The 17660-nt window shown below is 32.9% G+C and overlaps 2 protein-coding genes across 4 annotated transcripts; both read right to left on the reverse strand.

The window, feature by feature from the left end:
- Positions 1–4402: 4402 nt before the first annotated feature.
- Positions 4403–6719, reverse strand: LOC125190984 (WRKY transcription factor 28-like). Its single transcript, XM_048088427.1, has 3 exons — positions 6256–6719; positions 5662–5802; positions 4403–4927 (listed from the first exon to the last, which is right to left on the reverse strand). Exons 1-3 carry the CDS (start codon positions 6597–6599, stop codon positions 4540–4542), a joined length of 873 nt encoding a protein of 290 aa, XP_047944384.1. The 5' UTR covers positions 6600–6719; the 3' UTR covers positions 4403–4539.
- Positions 6720–9197: 2478 nt separating this feature from the next.
- LOC125190184 (probable receptor-like protein kinase At2g42960) lies at positions 9198–12729 on the reverse strand. Of its 3 annotated transcripts, none has more exons than XM_048087402.1 (8): positions 12209–12729; positions 11032–11686; positions 10843–10947; positions 10609–10731; positions 10253–10423; positions 10018–10147; positions 9729–9938; positions 9198–9622 (listed from the first exon to the last, which is right to left on the reverse strand). In XM_048087402.1, exons 2-8 carry the CDS (start codon positions 11682–11684, stop codon positions 9494–9496), a joined length of 1521 nt encoding a protein of 506 aa, XP_047943359.1. In that variant the 5' UTR covers positions 11685–11686; positions 12209–12729; the 3' UTR covers positions 9198–9493. The 3 variants fall into 3 exon arrangements, with proteins under 3 accessions (XP_047943359.1, XP_047943358.1, XP_047943360.1); XM_048087401.1 differs by having other exon boundaries at positions 11032–11756; XM_048087403.1 differs by having other exon boundaries at positions 11032–11756; positions 12204–12729.
- Positions 12730–17660: the final 4931 nt, after the last annotated feature.

Here is a 17660-nt window from a genome sequence, read left to right on the forward strand (position 1 = left end):
GGGTGAGAGAGTGAAATTAAAGTTGGGTGGGGGGTGTTTTTTTATGGCAATTGTGTAAATTAGTGAGAAGGGGGAGAGTAATTAAATTGTCCAAATATGGTAAGTAGAACCGGGACTCCTGTTCTCGGACGTCCCAAAACGGAAAAATGGGACTTCTATTGCTGGACGGAGGGAGTATTTTATTATAAAATTAATATAAAAAAGTGGATCACATATTCACTAACTTTTTCAACAAATTTTTCTTTACATTTTTTAAAACTCGTATCATAATATGAGTGATAATTATTGTGGGACGAAAGAGTATCATTTTTCAAATCCTCACCCTTGGGCCACTATCAAAGTGTATACTCTTTAAAATAGGATATTTGTATATTTACCATTTTTATAATTTTAGGGTTTAGTGTTAGTTAATTTTCCCCATGGCCCAACCCAAATTAGCTTAATGGGCTTATTGATTTCCCTTATAAATAAAATAATTAAGAAGGTTTTGATAGCCCAAATACATGAACCTTGATTTCAATATATTTTGAGAAACATTAAGTTCATCCTCTATATTAGCCTTAAAAATCATCTATTATAAACTGCAGTTATTATTATACCATTGTTGTTGATTAATTGCTAACGAGTACAACTCGTTTAGCGTTGAAGATCGGAAATTATCATGTTCATGTCATCACGCAATTAAACAATTTATGTAAATATGAAGTTATGAACTAAAAAAAAACATATGATCTTCAATGCTGATAACGAGTATGTGCTCATTGACAACTAATCCACAACACTATTACACAAAATTACCTCAATTTATTCGATGACGTGAACCTCGTGTTTTTACCTAAGTATATTAGTAATTATTTTCAGATTTTAGATTAAATAGGCATTTCAGTAAAAATTAATAGTAGCTTATAATATACTCCCCTCGTGTAGGCTTTATTCAATTAATTCCCAAAACAGTGGTCAAAGATTATATACTCAGCATTTTTATAGGAAGAAAAAAGTCTTGCTTCCATAGGCAACGAATTAAATATCGTTACAAGGCATGCAAAATAATGGAAATCATTAGAAGATTGACCCCTATTGATGTCTCCCTTTTTAATATGTTTTCAATTGTCAAAGAAATATAATTGAAAGTAAAATAATAGTGGAAAAGATTGAAAAGAGAAGAAGAGATTAGATTCAATGCACAAATGTGTGGGGTTTTGCCTATTTATGCCTTTTATTTCAAATCAATCAAATATGTTTAGGTTGAATTCCTATATAGTGGGGCTTGTATCTATCTTGAAATCTAATTTCATCACTGAAATATACTTACCCTTTTGGACCACATTTTGAAGTGGAGACTTCTCATAACACCTAGGCCTATTGATTTGATATTCATCTTACCATTTTCTATTTTTCCCTTTTTCTTGAAAAAAATGGCTTGTCGATTCAAAATGAAATAGAATTTGCTTTGTTGTTTAATCAATAGATCAATCATTTCATTAAGTCCCCGCGGAAAATACCAACTTGTGATAGCAAAATAACCCTACAAAAAAGACACACCGTTTTGTGATAATTGAATATTACGTACCTTTTTAATTATGAGCTTTTTTGCTAAAAGTATTTTTATGATCACAATATTAATGTAACACAAAAAAGGTATTTGAGGATAGTGTGTTATGATGAATCACTATTGGAATGGTCCCTTGAGCTTGTACTAGTATAGTAATTCAATATTTGTCTAAGTGTCTTCAAAATAGTCATTTCACCTTACACAAATACAACAATGAGCCAATATACTTCATTTATTCAACCAATATTTGGTTAATATCCAAAATACGCTGAGAAGAGAGGAAAAAATACATTGAAAAGACTTGTATTGGTTTGTAAGAATAACCGCCAGTCTAGGAGTCAGGTCGTTACATAATTAACTAAACGTGGGTCTGTTTCCAAGGCTTGGTACTCCCTTGAGATAATTTGACAAATGATTATGTTCTATATCAATTCAATACACGAGCCTCGGACATTTCTACATTGAAAAGACTTGTATTGGTTTGTAAGAATAACCGTCAGTCTAGGAGTTAGGTCGTTACATAATTAAACCAAATGTGGGTCTTTTTTCCAAGGCTTGGTACTCCCTTGAGATAATTTGACAAATGATTATGTTCTATATCAATTCAATGCACGAGCCTCGGACATTTCTTCTAGTCAATGTTTTTAAATTTCAATAGGACAATAAGATAAAAGATAAATGTAATTATGCAATTCATAACACTCATTGCAACAGCATATCATTATGAAGTGTCACCCTTAGGACCCGATCTAATAAGTCCTACATAGGGTTACATTTTGTGTCCAAACCCTTTCAATTTTCTCATCTCAAATTAAGGAAACATTGTATCATCTCTGTACCCAATATTCAATAAATACAAAACCTTGCAAACTGTGATAACTATATACTATTTCTAATCACATCAAAGAAATAAAGGGATTGAAACATACAAATTTATGTTAGAAATTTGATGATATAGCTATCTACTCGAGAAGTCAAACATGTGCAAATGATTTTGAATGTCAAAGCGTACACACTTAGAAAACGTACGGTTCATAAAATATTGTAGAACTTTAGTTATAGAATGGCGAATTCAGGAAATGAAACTTGTGAGATCGTACAAACTAAAGTACGGACGATGAACTCATGAACCCTTCGGGATTGGGACAAAATTGTCGCACCATGAATCAATTAGCAACTCCGAGGCTGAATTCAATGGAGTTTATCGATCTTAGTGGCTGATGATAAGGTAAATTGATTCTTCCATGAAATGAGTGGTTTTAGTCTAATCCACAATAGTAAAGTTTACCCAATATTAATTCAATGAAAACAATCTCTCCTTTATATTCATTCTATTTAATTCAATTACTTAATAAGTATAACATGTGGAAGACAGATTATCGACCAATATTAATCTATATGAAAGTATTAATTAATATTTTAGTAATGATTAAGCAGTAGAAAGTATGGGGGATTTGTTCAAAGAATAGGGTAGGTAAGCTACTTTGAATATAATCTGTTTGAGAAGCTCTTTTACCTAACTTGGAATATGGTATGGTCACTACTTCTCACTAATCTGTTTACACACGCTAACTAAATACATCAATCCTTGTCTAATTAACTTCATGGCATTAATTATTAGATTACTAGCTATCCAAATAACATAAATCCTAAAACTCCAAATTTCAATATTAGATTGAATATAGAATCACTTCTACTATATTACTACTATTATTTAAATAACACATCAGTATTAATTCAAGTTTGCTATCTTAATTTATTATTTCCCTATTATTAATTCATATATTACTAGCTCTAGAAATAACTTTTAAGAATTGAAAATTATAAACTCACTTGTTAGTTGTTACACTAACTAATTGCGGACCTTAATTCCTTTAATAAACATTGGTAGTAGTAATACATATAGATGAATAGTTTAAGAAAATAAAAAATGTGACTTGATGATTGACTAATCCCAACAAATGTGTATGGGTGTTTAGAAATGACATATACAAAGGTACATAGTTGGTCCCCATATATATTCATGTAACATTAAAAGGGTCAACAATATCAAGCTCTTGATGAATCGAGTAATCAAACCATGTGTTATGATCTGAGTTTATAATTATTGAAATTCCATTCAATAATATAAAAATTATGCATATTATTAGTTTGTAGTGTGGTGAGAGATCTATGCCACCCTAATCAATAATACGGCCAAAAAGGCAAAAATAGAATATAAAAACAAGTTTACTAAATTACTCCATCTTATGTATATCTGTACAACAACATAAGTAAACAATTTTAAAATAAGAACTTATTAAATAGACCTCTATTTCATCTTCTCCTACACGTTTGTTATGTCACTGTCAGTGTCAATGTTAGTAGTAATTAACTAACTAGCTGCATTGGACTAGTGTAACTTTGGCCATCAATCAAAGTTAGTTTTCCACTTTCAATTTTGAAAATTCAAAATAGTATGTAAAGGGACATTTACAAATAGTCGTTTTAAATATAGAAAAAAACATTTAAGCTTGTGAAACAAGATTAGAACATAATTATCAAGCCAAATAGATGCTAATTTATGCTACCAAGACAGACCTAGAAAACATAATTTGTGAGGTCGGAAACAGTAAAGAAGGTGATCGACAACGTCGTAATTCAAAGGAGGTTTAATTCGACGGCTTTCGCTTGCGATGAATGTCGAACGAAGAACGAAAGTGAACCTAAATCTCGATGGATTCAGATGGAGTTTTCGTGCCCTCATGAGCCGAGTATGGAATCGGTTGAATTATATCATTATATGTACAACTTTGCAATGTTGCACGACTACTATTTGTTCGTGCAATATCCATAGGTACAAACATTATGTAAGTCAAAATAAATTGCATTAATTAAAATATCCTCACTTACCCTAATCGATCACCAAATCCACCAATAATTCAAGAATCTAGTAAAAGAAATCATCCCTTAATTAATTGGATACAATTAATCTTCAAAATCAATACTCATGGCTCCGGTTTGTGGAAGAAAGAAGAAGTCATGGCGGCGCCGGGCATTAAGAAGGTATATTGATCAGGAATATCAGGCGGCGGCGGCGGCTGGCGACGGCCGGGTTCAGTCAGTTGTGTGTAGAAGGCGGCAGGACTTGTTTGGCCTCTTTCATTAGTTGAAGGGAATAACATGTCTTGAGGGAATGTGGGAAATGCCGGCGTAGGCCGTGGCGAGAATAAAGACGGGGCCAACATGGCGGCGGCTGCGCTTCCCCGTATCACGGCGGGGCTGTGGTGGTTGTGCTGGCCCTCGTAGGTGGTGATCACCACCGTAGGGTCTTGGTACGATCTCTCTATGCGCTTCTTCACGATGCATTTTTGACTAGTGCATCTGTAATAACTCCTGAACAAATACATGATCACTAGTCATATTTTGGTCCAAAACAATATATTCGTCTGGTTAAAATTGACTAACCACTCATGCAACATGCATAAAAACATATATAAGAATTCATCCCAAAATATTAGGATATTAATTAGCAAAGAGAGTTCAAGTGGTTTAAAAACAGCCCACAACTTTAAAGTGGCTACTCACTAGTCACATTGATCTATAAATTCCACATTTGTTGGGTACACAACTTATGTGAGATAACACATATTATGGGTTGAGAGAGTTGATATGGTCTATAAACCACTCTGAGTTGGCTACCAGACATCCTCATTGGTCACGTTCATTTGGTCTATAAATCTCACATCTTAGTCTGTCACTATAAGTTGGTTACTAAGCACCCTAGTTCGTCATGACTGGCTCACTTTTCAGGCCACCACTCGGAGTTGTTGGGTCTATACCAAAATTACTGACCAAACATGAGAATTCATCGAGAAAGACTAATTCTATCAGGAGAAAGAACACATTTAGTCTCTAAACCACATATTTATTGCTTTATTTTACACCACAAAACAACATTAGAATCCATAACAAATCACTCTAAATCAAAGAAAATGTGCTTAGGATTATATATGATAATTCAATTAGTGCATCAACTCAAATCCATTATTTCACTCTTAAATAACGAACATGTCACGTTATGTCTAACCACATAGTGACCAAACAACTTTTTCATCAAACCAAATTACCTTGGGAAAGGGCTATTTTTGACTGCCTTCTGGCCATATTTTCTCCATCTATATCCATCTTCAAGATTATCTACCTCACTTTTAGTCATGAAGGCAAATCGAGCTTGTCTTTGCTTTTTCACTTCCTTTTCTTTTGCCTTGCTGCACACAAGCCCAAATCTTGACAAATCAATTCATCAAACACATACACTTTACATAATGTTTTCATCAATATTTGCTATTTCAAAATCACAAATCCACCATTTGCACTAACTAGGGTTTCTTCTTTTCTCCCACATCATTTTCACTACAATAACTTTTAGTACTAAACTAAAACAGATGTAATTTTTCAGATATTTCTAAAACAGGAAATTATAATCAAGTATGTATGTGTGAATACTTTGTAACTAAAGTAGGAAACTGTTATGTATGAATCTGGCATGTTATCTTCTGCTTTGAAAATAAGCTAATTATATACTATAATAATATTAATCACCAAACCTACCATTTTTAATATTAAAAAAAGTCCACACCTCAACTGTAACTAACACATGCTCAACTATTAAATCTGTCCCAAATCAATTTCCAAAAAAAAAAAATTAAAGAAAAACATACACAATATTCTTAGATTTAGCATCTCCTTCTTCACAAGCTCTCATCTCAACCTCCTTTTTACTCTTGGAAGAATCCTCCTCAACTCCAGCCTCCTGTGAAGAAATCGACGCCGACGAATTAGGCGTCAACCGAAAACTATTACAAGGAGATGGTGGTGCATCAAGGGTGTTGTACCCTTGGAAATGAAATTCACTAGGGTTTTGGTGGTGCTGCTGTGGGAGGTTGTACATAAAAGGGTTGTACTGATCTGTCACTATGGGAAATGCAAACCCTTGATGATCATGATCATGGTGGAATTCGAAGAATGGATTGGAATTACTGATGTTGTTTTGATCATTAGACATGGGGTTTTGGATTGTGAGGATTTGAGGGAGGATTGGTGGAGGATTTTGGGGTTAAGGAAGCAGGAAATTATAATGATAGTTTGGACAAAAAGACTATGGTTTCATGTGGGCTGGAGATAGAATAGCTTGTGCTTTTTGACATACTTTATTGCCTTTCTTTTTCTTCTATCATCATTTTTTTCTAGAGAGAGAGAGACAGGTGTGGATAGTGATGTTCAACACTATGAGTTTGAATATTATTGTACAATTAATGAAATTACTAATTTTTATTTTTATTTTTATGTGTTTTTGGTGAAGAGATTCAACATTTGTATTTATGGAGATATGAAGGTGATCTTTTTGGTAGTGTGTAATTTAGAAAAATACAAATTTATGTGGCAAATTTTCTACATGGAGATGAATTGGTTAGGCAAAGAACAATTGTTAAGGTGACTTTCTAGCCTTTGTTTTCGTGTGTTTAATGTTTAATTATATTATTTAATAGTATAAATATTATTTAAAAGTGACATATTAAGTTTTCATCTTATTTACATCGTCCATCCGAATTTAATTTAATCTCTCAATTTTATTGTAGTATGAAAAGTACAGAATTTGGAGAGAAAAAATTGTATATATATATGTATAGTCACATTAACTGTGAAATAATTGCATCATGCTAGCTATAAAAAGAATTTTGTAGTACTATTCAACCTCTACCGCATTTTTCTTCTTCTCTTAAATCTGTCTTTTACAGCAAAGTTTCTTTATCTTTATGCGATTTTAATCATTCATTAATTCTTTGGCCTCTTGCAATTTGGTAGAATCAACTTAATAAGGACTAGTATAATTTTCAATAATTTCAACAATATTAAAAAATGAAAAGGGTGAAAAAATGGTAGGGGATTAAGCTCATTGTATTCAATCCACCCCTTATTTAAAATAATAATAATAATAATAATAATAATAATAATAATAATGAAAACACTAATAAATGTAGTTTAATTACCTCTATAGTTCCAAATAAAATTTAATAAACTAGGAGTATATCTATAAAATCACTCAAAAGAGTCAAAACAATATTCAACGATATTTTTGGCCCATTGATTAAATTCGTTATTTTATTTGTTATTGTTTCCAGATTGTATCAATGGGCTGGCCCAGCCAATCCCAAACAAAATTAGATTAATTTCTTTATATTTATTTTAATAGTATGAAAGTTGTTGTCAAAAATAAGGGCAATAAATAGAATTTTCCAAACAAAATCAGATTATCTTTCAATAAAGCTCAGCGAAATAACTAGTTATTCATAATTATAATCTTTAGATGAATTTTAAACATTTTTATCCATAAGTAATTAAGTTGAGTTATTAAAAGAACCCCACCACCCACTGGAAGACTTTCGGCCTTAATCCGCAAACTCGGTCGAGCAGGATTAGTCGGATTTCGCCGAAGACGGGTTCGGTAAAAAAGAATATAACTACTCATGTTTCTTCTTTAATTATTTTGGTCATTTTAAAGGTTGTCATATGAATACTTATGTCAAAACATTCTTTAATAATACCATCAACATAATTAATTTAGATGATGACGGATCTAAAATTTTCGTATTAAGGTAGTACAAGATTCCAATTTACACGAGTCATTATTAAATAATGTATGGGTGTTATCACAACCCTTTTTTCGAAAAAAATAGCATATCAATTTGTCGAGTGGTCCCTTTCGAAATGTAATCGACTTCGAGATGTACGGAGCGGATAATAATGATTAATGAATACTAGTACATATTTTTCATTTTTTATCCAATAGACAAAAGAAGATATTTCTTCAAAAATATAGGGGAAAAACTTGGGTAACTTATTTTAATTAGAATCAATAAACTTTAACTAATACTCCCTCCGTCCGCAATAGAGTTCCCATTTTTCTATTTTGGTTCATCCGGAATAGAAGTCTCGATTCATAATTATTACTATAAATGTTAAATAGAGCTCACATTCCACTCACATATTATTTAAAATTAATAGTACTAGTATATAAGTGCGATTCATATTCCACTTTTTTCCATCCATTTTTTTAAATATTTTTTAAAATCCATATAAAATATATGGTACTCATATTTGTGGGCGGTGGAAGTAATAAACAATCTTTGATTAAAGATGTTGGTTTATCCATGTTTGTATTCATTATCCAAAAGAATCTAATTTTGATGGATGCTTGAATGTCCTAACTCATTTTTTATCCTAATCCACCAAATAAAAAACATTAAAACCAATACTCCGTTTGTAATTTAATCTTATCTTCTCTTATCTTAACCTATCATGATTCATAGCTCATTATTATCTTATCTAAGAAACTAAACATATCATAGCCCTAACTAAGAATCATAGGATATATGATGATAACTCCAAATGACAAAAACAAAAAAAACATAGCCGTTGTAAATCTATCTAGGGCCATAATTCAGACATTGTAGTGTAAGAGATTCTTTGAATCTATAACCCATCTTTGCACATTCAAATCTCCTAATGCAAGAACAATGTTTCTGCACAAAATCATAAATAGGGATTGCCGTAGAATCAGCGCGAAAGTATCCTAACCGTACCAACGAAAGACAGAACGAAGTCGATAATAGAATGATCAAATGATATAAACCATAATTTTACAATGAATGGGCACGTTGGCCCGCCCACCGGAACCCTAAACACTTACCACATCAATGTTAGCTCGACTCGAGGAGCGCATATTCGTTATTTTTGGAGGGATCCTGGAGACAAGATGCCAATGATTCAAGATTCCAAAAACTGGGCCATGCCTGCTTGCTCTCAGTCACTCTGCCACTGGAGGAATCTTTCCAGAAAACAAACTTAACAAATGTGAATGGTAGAGAGAGATTATGCCTAAAAAGTCAGTTTCAACTTTCAATCCATTGCCTTGGAAGTGTGGCTCTCTGAGGGCTCCTCCCGGCTTTCCAGCTCTGTCGAGCCACTAGCCTCCTTCAACGACTCGATCTCCATACTCACCGTCCTAGTTTTCCTATTCCGACGATCCTGCAGTTATTGAAAGTTAGATTAACGAAACACTGTCTAGCTATTATCAAGACGAATCAATTGAACGAAAACCTATTCGACAAATATCGTTTATTTAGGTGCTCACCTCACGATAAGGAAAATCGTCAGCTTCCAGCATACGGACAACCTGACTCATTTTGGGGCGTTTCTCCCACTCGGGGTCTACACATCTTAGCGCAACGAGAAGTGCACGTTTCAAAGCACGGATAGTAGGCCTGACTTCAAGGCTGGGGTCCACGACTTCCTCTGCTCTCCTGTGCCCTACCATCATCTTAAGCCACTCGACAAGATTAACCTGCAGCAGACACAAATTATTAGCGTGCGTCCGAATTTATTAGCTATGTTTACCCTTCAAAAACAAATTAGATTATCACCTCGTTGGCTGGACGTGCATAATCCACTGGATCTCTTCCGGTGACGGCTTCAAGAAGTAGAACGCCAAAACTGTATATGTCGCTTTTTTCGTTCAGCAAGCCGGTGTTTGCATATTCTGGAGCCACGTAACTGAAATTTGCAAAAATACCCGATGTCACGAGGAGAAACAGAAACCACACTAAAAATAGATCATAAAACCGAAGTGGAGCGAGTAAACTTTGAAGATAAGCATACCCGAAAGTCCCCATCACCCTCGTTGTGATATGGCTTTCTCCAGATTCCAGCATCTTAGCCAGACCAAAGTCGGAAACTTTAGCGTTGAAGTCGTCAGTGATCAAGATATTACTTGATTTTATGTCACGATGTACAACTTTTGGTTCTATCGCTTCGTGCAAATAAGCTAGTCTGAGTATTAGAAACAGTTGCCGTTTAGTTAGGGAGATGGTTATTCGATCCACTAGACTTAAATTTATCGTTTTCCAATTATTTAACGTTCACGAATAGAAACTGAATGAAGAGAAATCAGCAGTTCAATGTGCAGAAAACTCTAATTAATGGTATAAATTGTTAAAAAGATAGTGTTGACTTACGCCTTTGCGGTGCCAAGCAGAACCTTCATGCGGGCTTCCCACGTTAGGGAGCCATGCTGCCTCATTGCCCCATGAAGCCACTGTTCGAGATTTCCGTTATTTACATACTCATATACCAGCATCCTGAAAGTAGAAGACATGCCACCTCATCTCAATATGCAAAAAAAGTCCAACGAGAAAAAAAAAGGACCATGAAAAAGTACGAAAACCAGAACCGAGCACAATATTACAGACCTCTGAACTCCTTCTATGCAGTAGCCAAGAAGCCTGACTAGGTTTTTGTGTCGAACATGGCCAATGGCCTCTACTTCGACCCTAAACTCTTTCTCCGCCTGACCTCTGCAATTCAGCACGTCATTTATAAAAAAAAAAGAACATCGTTTCCACAAGCTTCAGATACGAAAACCTGATGAGGATACTCACAGATTATTAAGAAGCTTCTTGACAGCCACCTCCGAGCCATTGACCAATCTACCCCGGTAAACAACCCCATAACCACCTTCCCCGATGATATTTTCTGCTGAAAAACGATTCGTTGCAATTTGAAGATCTCTGAGTGTGAACCAGTGGCCCCACCCAAGCTGAGATATTTCTGGCAAACCAATCAAAGGAGACGGCATGGCAATTCCATACGACATTGAAGATTGTTTACGCCCATTACCAGAACTCCCCTCCTCTCCAGACTGATGGCTACCACTCTCGTGATGGTAAACTGAACTGGTCTGGCTGATATTATCAGTATCACCTGATTTACTCCTACCCAAATGAACTAACATCTTCTCCGTTTTTTTATCACTATGGTTATCGTTAATAGTCAAGTATAATGATTCTGGATGATCGCGCGTGCTTTCTTCCTCAACTCTATCTACCCTGATATCTTTTGAGATGTTAGGAATCTGGCATATAGAGGAGTACTTGTCCAAGGTTTTTCGAGATCTCCGTTGGAACATGATCCATATTGATAAGATCCCCAAAATCAGCACTATGAACGCACCCACACATATGCCTATGAGAACCCAAAGCTTCAGAGCCCCATACTTCTTCGACAACTCAGCATTTAAGCTTCCAGAAGCCATTCCTGATATTTCAGCACAACGAAGTAAATCCGCACTCAGTAAGTCCCAAACAAGGGCCTACTTCATTGAAGCCTAAATTCGAGAATCGCATCACATTATCAGAAATACACACAATACATAGCAATCTGCATCTAAGAGTGCAATGATTATACAGTAAGACTTCCCGGACGAGGACCTTAAATCCGAGAATCGCATCACATTATCAGAAAGCACACAATATACAACAATGTGCATACACTGTAAGACTTCCCTCTATCAAGATTTAAGGTGTCAATATAGTCAAACCATCAACAAATTCAATGCTGCTAGAATTCTAATTTCTTAAACAAACTAAACCAAACAAGAAATGAGCTTTACTCTGATCACAAGTTAGCAACATCAACACATCTTTCTTTTCAAGGATACCAAATTTAACCTATTGCAAGAAACACAATCAACAGCATTACAGAAATCTAAGAGCTAAAGATAACCTAAACCGCCATTGATCTACACAGATAATAGGTCAAAATTGAGAAAGACCTGACCTTGGCAAGTGATCTGAATTCAACCCCCCTGATCTTCCTCCTTGAGAATCCAAAGAAGCGAAGAAAGGGTACTTTTTTTCCTCAACAGATGCACAATGAGCATAGATGCGCCAAGGCAGAGATGAAATACCAATAACCCACAAAAAAAAAAGAGAGAGAGAAAAGAGTATGACAAAAGAAAGATGGAGCTGGGCAAGGAGTAGTTTAGAAGTAGAAGGTTGTGGTGTGGAGTGGGCCAAGAAAAGTGAAACTAACAATCATGGAAATGAGAAAAGCTCATTTCTTTAACTTCTGGAAACAATGGCAGACTAAAAATCCAATCTTTATGAGGGGGGAGAGTTCATCTTTGTTCCCTTATTTGATTGGGATTTGAATCAGAGTTAGATGGGAGAAATGGTAGGTAGGGTTTTGCAAATGAGAGGCACATCAGTAAAGCTGTAAAGAAATTGCTTGGTTTGCAATGGAGGAAAACCAGAGAGAGAGAGAGAGAGAGAGAGTAGTAAAGGGAAAGCAAAAATGAGATTAGAGATTAGTAAAAGACTGCATTTATAGCTATAGTGACAGAAAATAAGAAAAAAAAATGGTGGATAAAGTGTGAAATCCAGACAAAAGTGGAATGTGAAAAAAAGAAAAAAAATTGAAGTGTGTGTGTGTGAGAGAGAGAGAGAGCAGATCTATGGCTATTGCAGAGGAGCTACATTTACAAGTTTGTCCTTTTTGAGGATGTCATCTCTGTATGATTCTACAGTGATCTTTATGTCTGAAAACTGAATTATTTTATTATTAATTGATTAATTGATTTCATGATTATAATTTGCACAGTAAAAAAATTTAAAGTAAGGTTGTTATTCATAGGCTAAGTATAGAGAATGTAAATTATTTTTGTTTGGTTATCACAGAATTCCTGACGACACAGACAGATATGTGAAGTTTGACCAGTGCTTAATCAATGTGTAATCAAATTATTGTTTTTTTCCATATGGTTTAAATCTCTGTAGAGTGTAGAGTCCCAATAATTTATCCTCAATTTTTTTTGTTATTAGTAAAAAATTTCAAGAGCTAAAACTTTGTGTTTCACACAGAATTTTTAGGCTTGTAGCATTGAATCATTTAAACTTTCTTATATAGTTTGATTTATGGTTATTGTTCGGTGTTGAATATGTGACTAGGACGGTCAATTTATTGATAATGTTCGAATAATAATATGGAAAAAAAGTCAATGTCAATAAATTTACCGTCCTAGTCGTATTTCTATTCTGATAGGAGTATATTTATATGATATATTCAAAGATTATTGGAATTGCAATAGTTCAAAAGCTAAGAAAATGGGATGTGATTATGAGATATAAAGAAGGGCAGCAACTATTGGAGGAAGGAACAATGTCTTTGATTTGAAGCATAACCTATTCATTAAAGTGTCACTCACAAAAACCTTTTACATATCTATATCATTCTTAATCAACAATAACTATTACTAATTGAAGGGTACCAATTTCCATTCTTAATTATACTTTAATTACGCAGTCCCACTATTGTGGCTCATCACTCCAAGACTATAAATTTAACTATAATGGGTTAAGTGCCATAATACACTACTCAAATATAGTTAGTCTGGAGTCCTCTTATATCTAGAAAAAACAACGAAAAATAACAGGATTTAAGAAAAAATGTTTTAATAGATTAAGTAAAGGAAAAACAAAATAGAAAAAAAAAGAACAAAAAAGAACAAAAAAATAAAGTTGAAAGAGTAAAATAGGAGGAAAAAAATGTAATTTTTGCTGTTAAAAGAAAATAGCTCAGCTAAAAATAATTTAAAAATGAATACGATTAAACTATAGAGAAGCTGAGGGAGAGTACCATTTTATATACCTGTAAAACTTTGTCCCTAACAGATGGAAATTGATAGTATCACTCAAATGTTTCCATAGGAAAACTAATAGTCTCTTAAATTTTTAGTAAAATTTAAAAATTACCTTATCCATTAGACCCTTTCAAATTGTATATATTTGTTATTTTTTCCTTTTTTCTTATCATCTATTTAAATAGAGTAATTTAATCTTTTAAACCGAATAAATCTAGTAAAAACAATTTAAAAAAACCATTACGATCGTACTATCTCCATCTACTACTAAATATTTACGAGTAAACTATACGGGTACAAAATTAGGTAAGTAAAACATTTACTAAAATTCAAAAAGATACTCTCTTTGTCCTCGGAGTTCCATTTTTATTTGTGAATGTTAAAAATAAGTGGATAGAAAAAAGTTAGTAGAATATGGGTCACACTTATATATTTAGTTATAACTCATAACTAAAATGTGAAGATAATAAATTAGTAGAATGTGAGACAGCGACCTTATCATTTATAGTAAAAATGAACCGAAAATTTCATTCGTTGATAGACTAAATGGAAAAATGAAACTATTAATCAAGTGGGGAGAAAGAAGTACTCCATCCGTCCCTGAAAATTTGTCACTTATTTTCAGTTTCTTCCGTCCCTAAAAGTTTGTTACCTTTCACTTTTACCATTTTTTAATGGACACCACATTTCACTCTCACTCATATTTTATTATAAAATTAATATACAAAAGTATGACTCAAATGTCACTAATTTTTTCAATTCATTTTTTTAAACTCGTACCTAATTAAATGGTGATAAATTATTATGGACGGAATAAGTAGGTAATTTTTTGAAAGTGAGAGTACGCAAGTGTACTTGTGCATATGCATTTCAATTTGAATATTACTCCTACTAAGTTTTAGAGTGGAGGCGCACCTAGTTTATAGGTCCAACCATCTTGCACGATCATGCTACACATCTTAATAATTATTGGACCAATCAAATTTAATCAAACTTTCATATTTCAGTGACCTGATCCATACATTAATGGTAACTAACCAGATTGATGGGGCTATTGTTAAGTAAATAATTACAAATCCCAAGAATTTCTCCATTTTTGCGATTAATAGGACTATAGCATTCCATTTACTAAATTACAAAAGTATTTATTTGATATAGGGTTATATTGTTGATAGTCTCATGTGCTATACGAGACTATGCATTAATCCATCAATTTAGGTGGTGTTTGGTTTTCTAGATAAAATAATACTATGATACAATTTATAATTGAGTTGTGAGATTATTTTAGTCATAAGAAAATTAGCCATGAGTAATTATCACATGATTATCCATCTAGGATTGAATTAAGGGATTAAATCTCATGAACCAAACACACTAGACTATATAGCATTCCATTTACTAGATTACAATAGTATTTATTTGATATAGTGTTATATTGTTGATAGTCTCATGTGCTATACGCGACTGCATTAATCCATCTACTTAGGTGGTATTCGATTTCCTACATAAAATAATACCAGGATATAATCTATAATTAGTTGTGAAATTATTTTAGTAATAAGGGAGTTAGTCATGACTAATTATTATATGATTATCCATCTAGGATTGGATTAAAGGACTAAATCTCATGAACTAAACACATTACTAATTTAATTCAGGATACAATCTTGCTAATTGAACACCTCATTAGTTGATAATCAATCCAATCAATATCTTAAACATTTTAGATGATAACTGTAAACGCGTATAAGTATGTGTATCGAGTTTTTGTCTAAGACATATCGTCGTTAATATATAGAAGTTATAATATAGCCGATCTTATTTTACATTGATATATAATTAATAAAGTAATAAATTTGAGTTATTATCATATAGTCTTTTGCACATTCTCATAGATTTAGAGATAAAATACTTTATAATATGATCAAAAAGTGCAACTCTTAATATATTTAGTTTTAACAGTATACTTTAAATTCATTACTTATTTGGTAGTTGGTACCCACATGATCCTATTACAATATCAACTCATATGGGCTATGGCATAGGGTGAGGAGGAGTAGAAAAGCACAATGGTTGATAACACAAAAGATAGAACTAAAATTGCTGTCACATTAGTTGACTTCAAATGGAATATATTGTTGCCAAAATACCATATATACACATAAAATATGCTTTATATATACTCTCTGGTTAAATATATAATTAGACCCCTATATTGGGAAAAGAAAATCAAAAGTGACAAAAGAAGAAGGGGGGCTCTTATATTATCGATCGGCAATTACTCCCTCCGTCCCACTTTAGGAGTCCTGCTTAAGTTCGGCACGAATATTAAGAAATGTAAAGGAAAATTGGTGAAAAAAGTTGGATCCTACTATTTTATATTAGTTTTATAATAAAATGCGAGCTGGAAAAAAGTTAGTGGAATGTGAGGCCTAATACCATTTATGGAATATTCCAACCGGGACTCCTAAAGTGAGACACCCAAAAATAGTAAACCGGGACTCCTAAAGTGGGACGGAGAGAGTATATTTTATAATTATTGTTCATTTACATAAATTTTTTATTTGCAATATATATTCATTTACACATAGAATCGTACACGTTCGCCTGAAATAGGGAATAATCTAACATAGTACTAATCGTTTTCACCTGTTTTTCAGTGACCAAATTATTTCTTATTCATTTATAAGTTCTCTTTTTCTTGACATCTTTGGTATAAACAAGCAATAAGTAGTGGACCACCATTATATAATTTGCGAGCTAAAATAGTCAATTTAGATAGATCTAATTAAATAAAAGATAGAGTACTAACAAATATCCTTAAAATGACAGCAGGCACCTTCTGGCATTTTATTCTAAATTAAGTTATGCTTTTATGCAAAATCACCTCAATCATGAATAGAATATTTTTTTCATTACCAATAGTCTTAACATTAGATGAAAGAAGTTTTAATGGAAATTTGATAAAATATGAAAGAAATAAGGAGAGAAATTATTAGTGTGTATTTAAAAATTACATTTGTCACATTACAAAATAAAACTTTTGTAAATTAATTAATTTTTTGAACGAAATAGAAAAATAGAATTATTGATTATATATGGAGGGAGTAGAATAACTAAATAGGAGGAAAAAGACAAGATCCAATTCCAAAAGAATTATGTCAGTGACTAACCTAAGATAACTCTAATTAAGTACGACAGTGACTGATCTAACATAACTCTAATTAATTAAGTAGTGGAGTAGTACTTATGAGATAAAATTAGGGATAATTAATTGTTCATATATGGTCCAATAGCATTTAATCAATATATGAACACTCTTTGTAGCCTTATGTAGGAGTATTATCAAACGAAGGCAACCCAATTAAAATGATATACCATCTATTTATCATGAGTGATCTCATAGATGAATGTTCCTATGTTGATCTTGATATTAGAAAGTAATAGATAAAAAAAAATTCAATTTAGCACAAAATAAATTACTACTATCTAGACCAAAAATAATATCCTCCAAAATATTTGTTCACATTTAATTATTAGCAATGTATACAAATTAAAAATATTTTTAACGCCTTATTTATAATAGTATAT

This window comes from Salvia hispanica, chromosome 5 (genome assembly GCF_023119035.1).
Source record: "Salvia hispanica cultivar TCC Black 2014 chromosome 5, UniMelb_Shisp_WGS_1.0, whole genome shotgun sequence".
Classification (NCBI taxonomy): domain Eukaryota; kingdom Viridiplantae; phylum Streptophyta; class Magnoliopsida; order Lamiales; family Lamiaceae; genus Salvia; species Salvia hispanica.